Source organism: Typha latifolia, chromosome 9 (genome assembly GCF_019914945.1).
Source record: "Typha latifolia isolate L0001 chromosome 9, TyphaL0001v2, whole genome shotgun sequence".
Classification (NCBI taxonomy): Eukaryota; Viridiplantae; Streptophyta; class Magnoliopsida; order Poales; family Typhaceae; genus Typha; species Typha latifolia.
Window position 1 is genome coordinate 7872624 of NC_133094.1, and position 15372 is coordinate 7887995.

General features: G+C 38.3%; 1 protein-coding gene across 2 annotated transcripts in view; it reads right to left on the minus strand.

The window, feature by feature from the left end:
• LOC140795623 (coilin-like) overlaps positions 1 to 15372 on the minus strand; it is a 61556-nt gene that overhangs the window by 41795 nt on the left and 4389 nt on the right. For both annotated transcript variants that reach the window (XM_073148306.1, XM_073148308.1), the window contains exons 3-4: positions 3070 to 3333; positions 2108 to 2191 (exon numbers count right to left, since the gene is read on the minus strand). In XM_073148306.1, the coding sequence (XP_073004407.1) occupies positions 2108 to 2191; positions 3070 to 3333 (348 nt within the window). The remainder of the gene's footprint in view (positions 1 to 2107; positions 2192 to 3069; positions 3334 to 15372) is intronic.

A 15372-nucleotide genomic window follows, 5' to 3' on the forward strand; every position in this document is an offset into this window, starting at 1 on the left:
GAATTAATAAAAAAAAATATGGACAAAATTTACTGAAAGTGGTGCCACTCATTGTTCTTGTCATCATGGGCAAAAAAAATATAAAGTTGTAATTACTGTTTAAATAAAACTAAAATAAAATTTAAATAAATCACTAAGTCATAGTTACTATAAAAATTTATAATTATTGTTTAAACAAAAATAAGGTAAAAATTAACAGTAACTAATAGTCATTACTCACTGCTGTATAAATAATTAAAAAAACAGATATATTAAAAAAATTATCTTTACTCGAAATAAAAACCCACCCACTTCTCCTCAACTCAGCCAAAGAGAGAAAGAGACCTGACAAGAGTGTCGTCGGCAAGAGAGCTTCACACTGCTAGAGCATCGTCGACGGGAGTGTCATCGTCAGGAGAGCTTCGAACAATCGAGGGCGTCATCGAGGGAGGAGCACGTAGGTTGTGATTTGGGGTTTTAGAGTTTTGTAGGTTTTAGAGATTGGATTTTAGTTTAACAAGCTATTGTCCCTCGCATGTCCCCAACGTGTCTACGGTGTGTCCGCTTCTTTTTCTCATTATCGGATACTCGGTGATGCATCTGACATGTGTTGGCAGGTCGGACATGGCCATGGCACCCATTTTCCCGTGTTTATGGTTTGGGCCTCAATATAAATATAAAGTTCATCTGCTGCATTGAAGAAAATATGTTTATTGACGAAAAAATTAGAGATACCTCCACCAACATGCTTTTTTGCAATTTTTTTTTTCTTTTGGTGTTGATAGTGGTACGTGCAACCTTTTTTGTGGCGATATGCATCCATTAATCCAACATTTCTAAACTCGCTTGTAACACCAGGAACCCTATAATTGTTGCCTCCATATTTTTTTTCTCTATATGTAAACTAATCAAAATCTATTAAAGCTACCGCCACTACTTCTCATCTCCTCCTCCATTCTATACATAATTTTGCTATCTTTTATTGCCTCCAGATTTGCCTCCTGAGTATCATCTTCCAAACTATGGCAACTACCATCATCATCAATTTCTTCTATTTCAGGCTCATGCATCAACTCTTGACAGATTATTGACTCTTCATTTTATAAATTGTTTATCATTCTATTTGCCTAAAAGCAGTGTATTGAAAGGTGGCCACAGCTGGTGAGCGATCAACCTACACACCTAGCACCAAGACGGGCACCAAGGCAAGGTAATTTTAAGATATAAAAAATAAAAATAATTATATATGACATATAAAACATTACTAATATAGTATATTATATGTATATAAAAATTTTAATTTAATTTACAACCAATGACAATATATATAAGCTATTAGATAAATATTACTATCAGCTGATGCACGACAGCAATGAGTGGATGTGAAGGACGGAGTGAATTAGTGGGTGACACATGGCAATCAATGAGAGAGTGAGTGAAAGGTGAGAAAAAAATATAAAAAAATAGTTCCCAACATGGGAGAAAAAGGATGAGAGGGAGGAAGAACACCTCAGTATTTTATAGCAGCTGTTTTTGAGTCATTTGAATTTTCAAGGTAAACAACTAAACAAAGATTAAATTCAAAATGTAATTAACAAAACTAAGGACAAAAATAATTTAAAATTCAAAACTAATCTAGCCCGAAATGAGCCAATTGGCCGAAACAGCCGAAAATGTTCTTATACAAGAAGGAATCAGCTGATCTAGCCCGAAACAAGCCAGTTGGGTGGAATCGAGGTGGGATCAGGATCGTCCGAAACTAGCAACCTTAGTTACAGCTGAACGCATACTGTTGATATTTCTAACATTTCTGTTCTCTTACTTCTTGTGCTCTATTAATGTTGTTGTGCTAGTATATAGTTCTTTCAATATTATTTTATCAAGAAATCTTGTTAAGACTTCTCTGAAAAATTATGTTGTGTCCCTAAAAACTAGAAGGTTCACTAGATGATGATTAAAATAGAAGGCTCAAGCTCTTGGTGCACAATTCATTTCCTATTACCACTAAATAACATTAGGTCACTCGGTTGGCAAGACCACAAAAAAATAAGCATTTGAGATATGACTTTCTGAAAAGTTACAATCAGACTAACAAATAGATTTAACATTTAATCACAGTTGAACATACCTCACAACTGTTGTTGCAGGATTACTTGTTTCCTTAGAACCAACATCAGTTCGATGGAGAATTAGTGCATTTAATTTCTTACTCCTGCATAAAAGAATGCAAGCTAGTTAAATTGATTATAGAAAAGATGGCTACTATCTACTATCTATGAAATGTCAGAAAGATCATAGGGAAGAGACAGCATTTATTAGTTAGATAAATGATATAAGCACATTCTACAATCCTATAGAAACTTAAAGTGCATCAGGATACAACATAAAACCAGCATAAATTTGTAGAATATAAGTCATAAAGGAAAACTTTTGCCTTCAACATCCCTGAAGTATCAACACATACAGCAATACTGTAAGATAATAATAATTTACATCATACATCTGTCCATGTGCTCATTCTTCGTTAGTAATGATAATCTGCCAAAACTCTATGAAACAGCAAGGAACGTGTGCAATCAATGAAATTCTTGAGCCTTGATAAGCAAATCTGTAATCGAAATCTCTACTTATGGAAATTTGTCACATAAGAATATATATCAATCTTTGGAAAGAAGCACTTTCAGTCATTTATTCAGAGATTTCATGTAATGTCATTGTCTCTAATCTGTACCATGTGCACAATAAATGATACTCAAAGGTTCTTCCTCATATCTCAACTTGGTTATCCTCATTCTAGCTTCTTAGTTAATCTAAATTCATCACAGAAAACCACAGAAGACATATATCAGACTTCATTCTAAATAAACTTAGATCCTCCAACGTAAACAAATTATTTCCTAAAATGAAACAGAGGTTTTTACCAACAAGAGGAAACTTTCAAAGCTATTTTTCTAAGAATGTAAAAGATTAAAAATTCATGAAGTTTTACATTAAACTATGATTATCAAGAAGTTAAAATAATTTATGATAAGACATTAATGGATTCAGATCATTCCATCACTATACTGAAAAGGGACATGAAAAAAGTACTTTGAACCCTGCAATTTATCAGAACTTTTTCTCTTTCCTTTTGTGTCTGTGCCCTCACTTAACAGGCGTTGTTGACAGATTGGATTATCTTGATTCTCATACTGATCATCTTCATTTTTGCTTTTATGTTCCCTAACATCTTTTTGGAACTCCTTAATGGCTAGAAGTTCAACATTGTGGAGTATAGGCTGCTTCTCTACAATCACAGAATCATGAACATCATATAGCTTTATGAACTTCTTTTGATCAACCTTCTTTCTTACCCTGCAAAAAAGAGTATGATGTTAACTTACCACATTACGACATTATTAAAGATAGTGAATGCAGATTGAGCTCTACATGAAGTTCCTAAGAATACAGATAACTTTTTTATGATACAAATATTTTTTAGTGAATGCAGAATGAGCTCCAAATGAAGCTCATAAGAATACAAATAATTTTCATATAGTCGAATAATACTAGCGTTAATGTTCTAAAAATTGTGCCACAGTTAAGTAGTGGTCATGGGGTTTCATTTGCAATAGCTGATGCCGGATGGCAAGTGCCATGCCGGGTAACATGAGTTCAAGGCATGTCTCTCAAAAATATATTAGTATATAATTTTTCCTAAGCTATCTATCTCATATATTTTAATAAAAAAGACAAAACTAAAAGTAACTAAGAAATAACGTACTACAACATCAAATAAAACATAGTCACCATAAAATGTGCAAAAGAAACGTCATGCAACCAGTTGAGAGACACAAACCACAAGAACTTCTTGCAATCTTCTCACAGCACCAATTCAAGTTATTTTCATGCAGAACATAAGAATTCGAGACATAATTTCATGCAAACATCGTTCTTATATCCACTGCAGCACTGAAGATCCTGGATGTGACTAGCGTAGTCGTTTATTTTAGGAGTAGAAGTTAGTCATAGACGTAAGAGTAAAATTTAACTTAAAACTATAATTCTACTTCCAAACCCTATCCACCATCACCTTCACAAGCCACCCTACTATACAGCTGTCCATCACTACTTTTGGTCGTCCGCCACCCTCCATCGACCCCTGCACCATCAAATATCCATTATTTTAATTTTATCTTTTCACTCCGGTCTCGGAATAGTGAGACCTCTCTTTCTCTTTCTATTTTTTGCCATTTTGACAACCAAAGTCGTTAGATCTGTGACTTCCAAGGCTTCCTCCTATAAAAGTATCATAATTTTCTTACATTCAGATCTGATTTGTAACATGACAACTAACGTCTCAACGATATATCCTCTTTTATCTAAACTACCCACTATTCAAAGAGTCAAGTTTAAAACTTCATCTAGTTTGAATTAAGTTATTAAAGTTTCAAAACACAAATGATAGGGCTTCACCTATCTCAAGTTATTCTCTCAACACAAGGTCGGTATGATTCCAAAATCGGGTCATGAAAACTAACGTCTCAAAGATATACCCTCTTTTATCTAAACACCCACTATTCAAAGACTAAGGTTTAAAGCTTCATCTAGTTGATTCAGTTACTAGTCTAGCCTTATTTGAAAGAGTTGGTTGATTCAGATGTCAGTCTCATAGCACACAAAAGGAAACCTATGGCAACCCTAAGGGCACACAATTGGCAGGAGAAATAAGTAAATAACCTACCCATTTCTTCCTCCTCTAGGCAACTAGCGACTTTCATGTTTTCTGCTACTTTAGGAAGATGAAGAAAGAAAGTCTTTTATGCCTTCTTTTAGGCCTCGTCATGCCTTCCCCCAATTCGTTGATGCGTAGTACCTTTAGCCATCTTTTCTGATCTACGACCACCCAACACTAGTCTGTTGCAGTCTTCGTTCACCACCTTACATTAAGCCATTTCACTGTCGATGTAGCACGAAAGAGTCAGTGCCTTTCTCCCCCCTCTCTTCTGTTGGCTAAAAACATTTCTTTCTCTCTTTGTCCTCCAACAGCCCATCCTCTTCCCTCCTTTTCTCCTTCATTTTTTTGTGTTTTCCCTTATCAGTCCTTTATTTCTCACTTGTTCTTCACCAAAGAAAAATTATCCTCCTACTTCATTCACAGGTTCCAAGTTGCTGTTAAGGCTGTCCAAACTGAAAAACAAGAGGTTCTACTCCATATAGAAACATGTTGAGACCATTCAAGGAAGTCAAGGGAAAAATAGATGCACATTTTTTTACCAACAAAATGAGATTTGGCGGACAAAGAGATTCTACTTCTCTTATAATTTCTTATTGCATTTGATATTATTTTGCAGCGATATTTATTTTCCATCAAGCGTACAACATGATAAACATCACCAAAAACTAAGGTTCTAAGTATTAGTTTCAGAATTGGGATAAAGCGATACGAGCATCATTGATAGGACATGATGGCATGTGTAACAACGCAGGAGGCGCCGACCGTTGATGATCCACTTTATAGATATTTGGTTATAATCGATTTTGTATCTTTATTTATTTAAGGTGTCTTTTATTTATTTCCTATTTAAGGTGTCTTTTGCTTATTTTCATTGTAAGTCATATATAGACCCGTTGTATTTTCTTTTAAGGTTAATAAAGATTATTTGACTTTGCTCCTTTGAGAAAAATGGTGCCAAATCATTTTAAGAGTAGAGGTGTGAAACCCCACTCTTTTCCTCCCTTTGTTTCCTCCATCTCTCTCTTCACTACATTTTGCATCATTTTGGTATCAAAGCAAAGGATCCGAGTTTATGGACACTCCTCCCGAATTCTACGCACCGCAAATTAATTATTCACATGACCAATCACTCCACGAACACCGAAGCATCAAGAAATCCGATGCACGACGAGCAAGAAGATTACCGTCGACGAGGAACAAAAAGAATCCGTTGTCAAAGCAGAATCACCAAATAAGATTCCAAAAGTTATTTGCTCTTACATCATTCAATGATCTACTACTTAGATCCATCTTTATTTTCATGATAGATTTAAAAAAAAAACAGCACGTCTCTTTTGCTGAAAATAAAAAGGAAAAAAAAAAGAATTTTGAATTTTCAAATTTTCAAAACCCATTAACCAAATACTTCAAATCCAGCCCAACCCTATTAAATCCATTAGGCTTAAACCCAAAACCCATTAGTCCTAAAACCAAAACCCATCAGACTTCAACCTGAAACCCATTAGACTAAAACCCAAAACCCATTAGCCACTTCATCATCATCCCTAACCTTCCCTCACCTCACACGGAGACCGAGTCCTAGCCTACCTCCCCACTGCTGCCGCCTCGACGCTAGCGCTTCCTAGACAACGACACCTCAATGCGGCCACGTCCCTAACGACGCCATCACTCTTTATGCCGGCGACCAATGCTAACGACGCCAACGCCCGTGCCTCGATCTCGTGCCTGCCTTTGTCATGAATCTGCTTCATGCGGTTTTGGGCTGATTCTAGGTGAATCTTAAGCCGTCTCAAGGTTTCATCTCGGTCCGCAAGTTCAAAGTCAAGCTCGGTCTGGATCCACGCTGTGAGTCTATCGTAGGCACGCAAAATAGGAGTGCATCCATAAACCACCTCAAAAGGGGTCATGCCGATGCTAGAGTGATGAGCTGTATTATAAGACCACTTGGCCCATGGAAGGAATTTGACCTAATCCTTTGGTTGGTCCGCCACAAAGCAACGCAAGTATTGCTCTAGTCCACGATTCACCACCTCGGTTTGGCCATCCGTCTCAAGGTGATAAGTTGAACTAAGGTTAACTCGAGTCCTTTGCAATCTGAAGAACTCAGACCAAAATTCGCTGATGAAGATGCGATCCCAACCTGACACAATCGTCCTAGACATCCCATACAAGTGTCACTTCCTGAACAAAAATTTTAGCAACCTTTTTCGTTGAAAACAAGTGCGTCAATACTATGAAATAAGCATATTTGCTCAGTCTATCCACCACAACGAACACCACCGATTGTCCTCGAACCTTTGGCAGCCCCTCGATGAAGTCCATGGAGATGTCCTCCCAAATATGCTCTGGTATAGGCAGTGGTTGCAACAGCCCGCTGGGTTTGAGCGTCTCCGATTTGACTTGTTGGCAGATTTGGTATTCACGCACATATTTCTTCACGTCTGACTTGATCGCTGTCCATGTACAGCTTTGGGCCAGCCGCTTGTAGGTACATAAGACCCCTTCATGGTCTACTATAGGAGTATCATGGAAGTGTGCCATTAATAGTCTCCGTAGCTCTTTGTCCGCGGGTACCTTGATCCGCCCGCGCTTGAGTACCAACTTGTCGCGCTCCTCGTGCTCGGGATGGCTCGATGAATTCTCTCTCAGCTCCTCCATGAGTCGGACCATATCACTATCCTCAGCGCTAGCTCTCCACAATTCTAAGAAAAGAGGAAAAGTGGGTGCTAAGTAAGAAGCGAGCTCACTTGCTCCCCTATGCTTGGAAGTTCAAACAGCGGTTGCAACGCTAGTTCTTGTCGCGGTTGATTTTCATCCAGCAGCACTCTCCGGTCATTCCTCCAAAATGTCAGTGTGAAGTTTGTAAAATCAAATGTCAAAAGCCTAAAACTTTAAAGCCATTGAGTCTCCAAGACAATGTCGGCACCTCGCAAGGCCAACGGATAAAGATCCAATGTGAAAATTTGGCCTTACACCTTCAACTCTACACCTCCACAAATAAAATTTGCCTACAATGTGGTGCCATCTCCAATCGTCACATCGAACCCATCTGTGGGTTCCAACTCAAGTCCAATCTTCCTAAGAAGCCTCTTATCAATAAAGTTGTGGGTGGACTCGGTGTTAATCAAAATTCTCAATATGATATTCTTGACTACACCGTTCACTGGCAAAGTCTTTGGTGCGGTTGTCTCGAAATAAGCATGGAGGGAGATCTCGGCCATCATGTCCTCCACAGGTTGCTCCTCAGCTACTGATGTGGGCATCATCTTCAATTTGACCAAAATAGAATTACTCGAGTCCAATTTTGGTCTAATTATTGATTTTTAATTCAAATAATCAATTGAATTAGTCAATTGACAGATATAGTAGCCTATATGCGGGGGATGCCCGTATTGAGTTATTACCTAAATTGGGTTAGTCAATTTAGGCAAGGTTTTATCAATTAGGATCCTATTAGGAAATGAATTCCTATTAGAATCTCAATTGATAGTTATGGTAAGCTTATATGTGGGGGATGTCAGATTGATTTATTACCTAAATTGGATCAATCAATTTAGGTAAGAAGATCAATTAGAGTCCTATTAGAAATAAGTTTCTATTAGAATCAGCTAGAATTAAGGTTGTTAACCTATTTAAGGGTTATTGCATGAGAAACAAGGACAAGTTTGAATAAGATTTATTTGAGATCTCTCACTTTTCTCCCCTATGGTCTTCTTCTTCTCTCTCTCTTTCTTTCTCTCCCTTTCTCCTACTCTATCTTAAGATTCTTCTCTAATCTCTTCCACTTTCTCTCTAAACCTCTCTTCTTCTTCAACCTCTACTTTTTCATTGGTTATTGCTGTTGTCCAAAAGATTCCAGTAGTGAAAGAGAATCTTTAGGTGCCCGGATGTGAAAAGGAGGACTTGGTTTCAAAGTAAAAGCACTACTATTCCATTTATTGGTAAACCTAAACTCTAAAGTCTTTCCTTACACCATATTTTAGGCCTTTCTACTATCAATGTACCTATTTGAGAGTTGAGAAAGCTACTGCCTTATCTGAGTGGTTTTCTCTCCTTCCATCTAGTAGTGATCCTTTTAATCAATTAATTTCTTATCAGTTATTGCTTACTATATTTTACTTTAGTTACTTGTTGGGTCGATTGTTCTCCAAAACATTGCATTCATACTAGATTTGCATCAATTGGTATCAGAGCTTTTCCAAAAACGATTGGAGACACTTTTCCAAAAACTACCAATTGATACCAATTGATGCATTACGATTAAATATAGGTTTTCGATCCCTAGACTTGATGATATGTTGGACATGTAGAGTGGTGCAAAAGTCTTCTCTAAAATAGACCTTAGGAGTGGGTATCATCAAATGCGAGTACGTTCTAGAGACGAATGGAAAACTGCTTTTAAGACTAAAGAAGGATTATATGAATGGCTTGTCATGCCCTTTGGATTGTCAAATGCTCCAAGCACATTTATGCATACCATGAATCATGTTCTTCGTCCATTCATTGGTAAATTCGTTGTGGTGTATTTTGATGACATTCTTATATATAGCATTTGTCCTGAAACACATTTAAACCATCTTAGGAAAGTGCTTGAAACATTGCGTGAACATCAATTATATATCAACCTTAAGAAATGTACCTTCCTAACTGATAGTTTGATCTTCCTTGGCTATATTGTGTCAACTGAAGGAATAAAAGTTGATCCTGATAAAGTAGAAGCCATAAAGAGTTGGCCAACGCCTAGGACGATTAGTGACATACGAAGTTTTCATGGGCTAGCTTCATTCTATCGACGATTCATTCGCAATTTCAGTTCTATAATAGCTCCAATTACTAATTGTTTTAAGGCAGGAAAGTTTCAATGGAATCCAGTAGCTAAGGAAAGTTTTGAACTTGTGAAGAATAAGATGATTAGTGCTCCAGTGCTAGCTCATCCTAATTTTGATAGAGTATTTGAGGTTGATTGTGATGCTTCTCACATAGGTATTGGTGCAGTCCTTAGTCAAGAGGGACGTCCTGTCGCATACTTCAGTGAAAAACTAAATGATACACGTTCTCGTTACTCTACATATGACCTAGAGTTTTATGCAATTGTTCAGGCATTGAATCATTGGAGACATTATCTGATTCAAAGAGAATTTATTCTAAATTCAGACCATGAAGCATTACGCTACTTAAATTCACAAAAAAATCTTAGTAAGCGACATGCTAAGTGGTCATCATTTTTACAAGAATATACTTTTCATCTGAGACATAAAGCCGGAGTGAGCAATCGAGTAGCTGATGCCTTGAGTAGGAAATCAAATTTACTGGTTACTATGTCAATACAAGTTGTAGGCATTGAATCAATTAAAGGTCAGTATAGTGATGATCCATACTTTGGACCTATCCTACAGTCATGCCAAGAAAATGGTATTGATTCAACATCAGATTTTCTACTGCATGAGGGATATTTATTTCGTGGGACACAACTATGTATTCTTGTTGGTTCTCTAAGAGAAAGTTTAATTCATGATTTGCATAGTGGTGGGCTAGGTGGACATTTTGGTCAGCATAAAACCCTTTCTTTAGCACAAGAGCGATATTTCTGGCCTAAGATGCATAGTGATGTTGAGAGGTATGTGAAAAACTGCCGTATATGTCAATCTTTCAAGGGTCATACACAGAACACTGGATTATACACCCCCTTTACCTATTCCTACTATGCCTTGGGAAGATATTACCATGGATTTCATACTAGGGTTACCTCGCACTACACGTAAAGTTGATTCAGTCCTTGTAGTTGTTGACAGATTCACTAAAATGGCACATTTCATTGCATGTCAAAAATCATCTGATGCATCTCATATAGCAAATTTGTTTTTCAAAGAAGTAGTTCGTCTACATGGTTTTCCAAAATCATTTACTTCAGATAGGGATACAAAATTTTCGAGTCATTTTTGGAGAACTTTATGGTCTAAACTGGGCACTAAATTACATTATAGTAGTGCATATCATCCTCAGACAGATGGTCAAACTGAAGTAGTTAATCGATCATTGGGTAACCTATTGAGGTGTTTAGCTGGAGAGAAACCCTCTCAGTGGGATCTAGTTTTTTCTCAAGCTGAATTTGCTTACAATAGTTCCATTAATAGATCCACTGGAAAATCACCATTTGAGAGTATATATGGCCATCCTATTTCCCACTACCTTGATAGAACCCCAATACCATATAATGGAAGAAATAGTGCTGATGCTGAAACCTATGTTCAAAGAATTCACCAAGTGCACCAAGAGATTCTTGAAAAGCTGCAGGTATCTACAAACAAATATAAGGAAGCAGCAAACCAACACCGCAGGGAGAAAGATTTTGCCATAGGTGACTTTGTGATGGTGTACCTTAGAAAAGAAAGATTTTCGGATGCACAACAAGCTAAGCAGGAGAAAGTTTGGCCCTTTTCGTATTTTGCAGAAGTTGGGAAGTAATGCTTATTTGTTAGAACTTCCACCCGAGATGTCTACTTCGTCGATCTTCAATGTTGCTGATTTGTTCACATATTATGGAGACCCAATGCAACCAACAGATGTTAGCTCACTACATTTTGAGCAGTCGACAGATACTGACCAGATTGATGATATACTTGATGTGCGTGAGACCAAAACACGACGGGGTACACATCGACGATATCTGGTTCGATGGAGAAATCGCTCCATTTCTGACGCTAGCTGGATCGAAGAAGATGAATTATGAAGACTACGAGAAGATCTATACCAGAAATATATGGAGGCTATCTCGTCGGAGTCGAGATTTTTCCCACCCACAGGGAATTGATGTGGGCATCATCCTCAATTTGACCAAAATAGAATTACTCAAGTCCAATTTTGGTCTAATTGTTGATTTTTAATTCAAATAATCAATTGAATTAGTCAATTGACAGATATGGTAGCCTATATGCGGGGGATGTCCGTATTGAGTTATTACCTAAATTGGGTTAGTCAATTTAGGAAAGGTTTAATCAATTAGGATCCTATTAGGAAATGAATTCCTATTAGAATCTCAATTGATAGTTATGGTAAGCTTATATGTGGGGGATGTCCACATTGATTTATTACCTAAATTGAATCAATCAATTTAGGTAAGAAGATCAATTAGAGTCCTATTAGGAAATTAGAGTCAAGGGCCCAAAACTTTAAAGCCATTGAGTCCTTAAGACAATATGGGCACCTCGCAAGGCCAACGGATAAAAATCCAATGTGAAAATTTGGCCTTACACCTTCGACTCTACACATCCACAAATAAAATTTGCCTACAATGTGGTGTCATCTCCAATCGTCACATCGAACCCGTCTGTAGGTTCCAACTCGAGTCCAATCTTCCTAACAAGCCTCTTATCAATAAAGTTGTGGGTGGACCCGGTGTCAATCAAAATTCTCACTATGGTTTTCTTGACTACACCATTCACTGGCAAAGTCTTTAGTGCGGTTGTCCCGAAATAGGCGTGGAGGGAGATCTCAGCCATCATGTCCTCCACAGGTTGCTCCTCAGCTACTCCTCCTTGCTGTCCAGCCACACCCTTATCTTCATCTGCAATCTCATCCTCAGCCTCCAATCTGTCTATTAGCATCACTGATCCCATCGATTTAGCACAGCGATGTCCGGGTACAAACTTCTCATCACAGCGAAAGCATAGTCATTAGGCTCTTCGTTCCTCCACTTGAGCTGGTGTGAGTGTTCGATTCGAACCTCTAGGTACGTACTTCACATCTTGGGAGGGCTTTAGGGGGAGGCACCATTGCAGCGGCGGCTCTTGGTACACCAGAACCATTTCCTGCTGTTATGGTAGGCCGAACTGGATTGCGGCTTTCTTAGTTCGTCCAATTCTGTTTGAGGTGTATCTTTATGGCTCGATGTTTGTCTTCCATAAGTGATGCAACTTTGAAGGCCTCTTTTAAGATTCTAGGCCTTAAAGCCATCATGTCAACTTGTATGTCTCCCCGTAGCCCGGATATGAGAAGTTATTGATCCGTCCATGGAGGTTGGCATCGGCTACTTATCCTCTTAAATTCTTCTTGGTATACCCCAACCGTGATCCTTTGCACCATCTTTGAGAGGAGAGCATCGAAGTCTTCATACCCCTACGCTCCAAATCGCCGCGTGATATCGGTGCAGAAATCAGCCCAAGTTTCAATCATCTCATGGGCATTGGCTGCTCGAAACCAATAAAGCGTCACATCTTCAAGGTGGAAGCTCGCAAGTGTCACTTTATATTCTTCCGCTGTACCCTAGTACGCGAAGAATTGTTCCGCCTTATACAATCAATCGATCGGGTCACCACCTTTAAACTTGGGAAATTCGAGACGCACAACTTGCCCACGGATACCGTTATCTCGATCCAGATCATATCCAAGTCCTTGTCTAACCGGAGGAGGATGCACCATGAATGGGTGATGATCCCTCCTTTGGTTTTGATTAACTCGACGCGGTTCCGGTTCGTATTGCCCCGCCCAAGGATCTAGATCTCCCCTTGAGGTAAGGTTAGATCTATCCCGTTTTTCATATCTGGACAGGATCTGGCACAGAACTTTGGAAAAGTTGTCCGAAAATTCTAGCCGTCGGATCAATGTGAAATACATTATAGCTCTGGAAAAGATCTTTCCAATAAATCTAATTTCAGGGAAATCGGACGGCAGGATCTGTAGATATCGTCAAATAAGAAGATGAACGCCAGGGGAGTACGTCAATAGATCCGTGGATGGAGGCACGAGATCCTAGGTAGATTATGGAGGATTAAGGATGAACGGTGGAGATAGAATGGCTATGAATGGTAGATTAAATATGATGGAAGAGAATAGGGAAGATATGAAAGGATATTTAAGAAAATATAGGAAAGAATTCAAAATAGATGATGATTGAAGTCTAATTTGGATCTAAATATAGCCGTATCTTCCAAGGCTAATTTACCAATGATCGACCGTTGGATACTTATCAATTTTGGATGGAAGATAAATCTCTGAGTCACTTTCTGGAATGGGGTCGTGGGATCTGAGGCGATATGTGGATTTCTAGATATCAAGGTTTTACCAAAATACTCTGCTGGATCAGAATAGATCTAGAGGTGGATATTTTGAGATAAATTCTGATCGATCTAATCGTCTAAAAGATCTAATATTTTGGTAAGTTGTTTCCCTAGAAGTCAGAGATCCAACGAAATCAAAATTAGGTCGATCGAATGAGTAGATTAAGAGTTGTGGTGAAAATATTGACCGAAGATCAGATGGTTGCGAGATGGACGTGAAAGGTGAAACTTGCGAATCGACGGGATGGAGGTCGTCGATGGATGGTGGAAGGCCTATGGGTGTGGGAAGACCTTAGGACGTGGAGGAGATGAATGAGATGGTGTGGGCTAGATCGAGGTGCTGCGCAAGGCAGAGAAGATGAGGGAGAAGGGATTCGGCTCTCAAGGTCGAGAGGGAATGACTAGTCGAATACGGGGGAGAGGGACATAACCATGATGAGTCAAGTCCTAGACTAATAAATGAGGGAGAAGTGAGCTGAAGTCAAAAGTTTCATAATATTTCATCCATGATCCTCAAGTGAAGATCAGCCCTCCTATTTATAAAAGGAAGATACAAGTGAGCTTAGCCCATTACCCAATATGGGACTAAACTAAAGCAAATGCAATAAGTAAATAAGCAAATAGAGTAGATAAATGTATTGAGCCCAACGCAATACCCTTTGAGTAGACCAATTAGCCTAAAGCCCATCTTCTAGACTGACCTAGCTCACCTGGATCATATCACACCAATTTGAGACATTCAGCATGTTGTCAATCTCATTCTGAATGCATCTATTCCTAAATTGCCTCATTACCGACTTAATCCAATTAAACACGTTGAACTTAAATGACAAGTTGACGAGCAATTAAGAAAAGACTTTTTGAGGGGAAGCCTAACTTCTTGCGCGGTTCTTACATTGTTAACATCAAAGAAAGATGGAACTTGGCGCATGTGTGTCTACAGTTCTGTCATTAATCGAATAACGGTAAAATACTGTTTTTTCATTCCTCGCTTGGATGACATACCAGATATAATGGCAGGAGTCACGATCTTTTCAAAGATAGATTTAAAAAGTGGCTATCACCAAAGATAGATTATATGAATGGATGGTCATGCCCTTTCGCTTGACTAATGCTCCAAGTACTTTTATGAAAGTGATAGACTAAGTATTACGACTCTTTATGGAACAATTTTTAGTCATATACTTTGATAACATCCTTATCAATAGTCGATCTCGGGAGCAACACATAGATCATCTTCATCAAATCTGCGTTGTCTTGAAGAAAGAGCAATTATATGCAAACCCTAAGGAATGTACATTTTTTACAAACAAAGTTATTTTCTTAGGTTTTATTGTTTTGTCCAAAGGAGTCTTTGCCGACCCTTGTAAGGTCAAAGTTATTAATGAACGGCCTGAGCCTCATACCATAAGAGATGTAAGAAGTTTTCATAGACTTGCTATCTTCTATTGTCGGTTCATTAGAGGGTTTAGTATCATTATGGCTCCGATAACTAAATGTTTTAAGAAGGGTGAATTTGAGTGATCAACGAGTGCCACCAAAGCTTTTGTCAAAATCAAAAGGAAAATAGTGAAAGCTCGCATTATGTAACTCCCCAATTTTACTAAAGTTTTCTAAGTC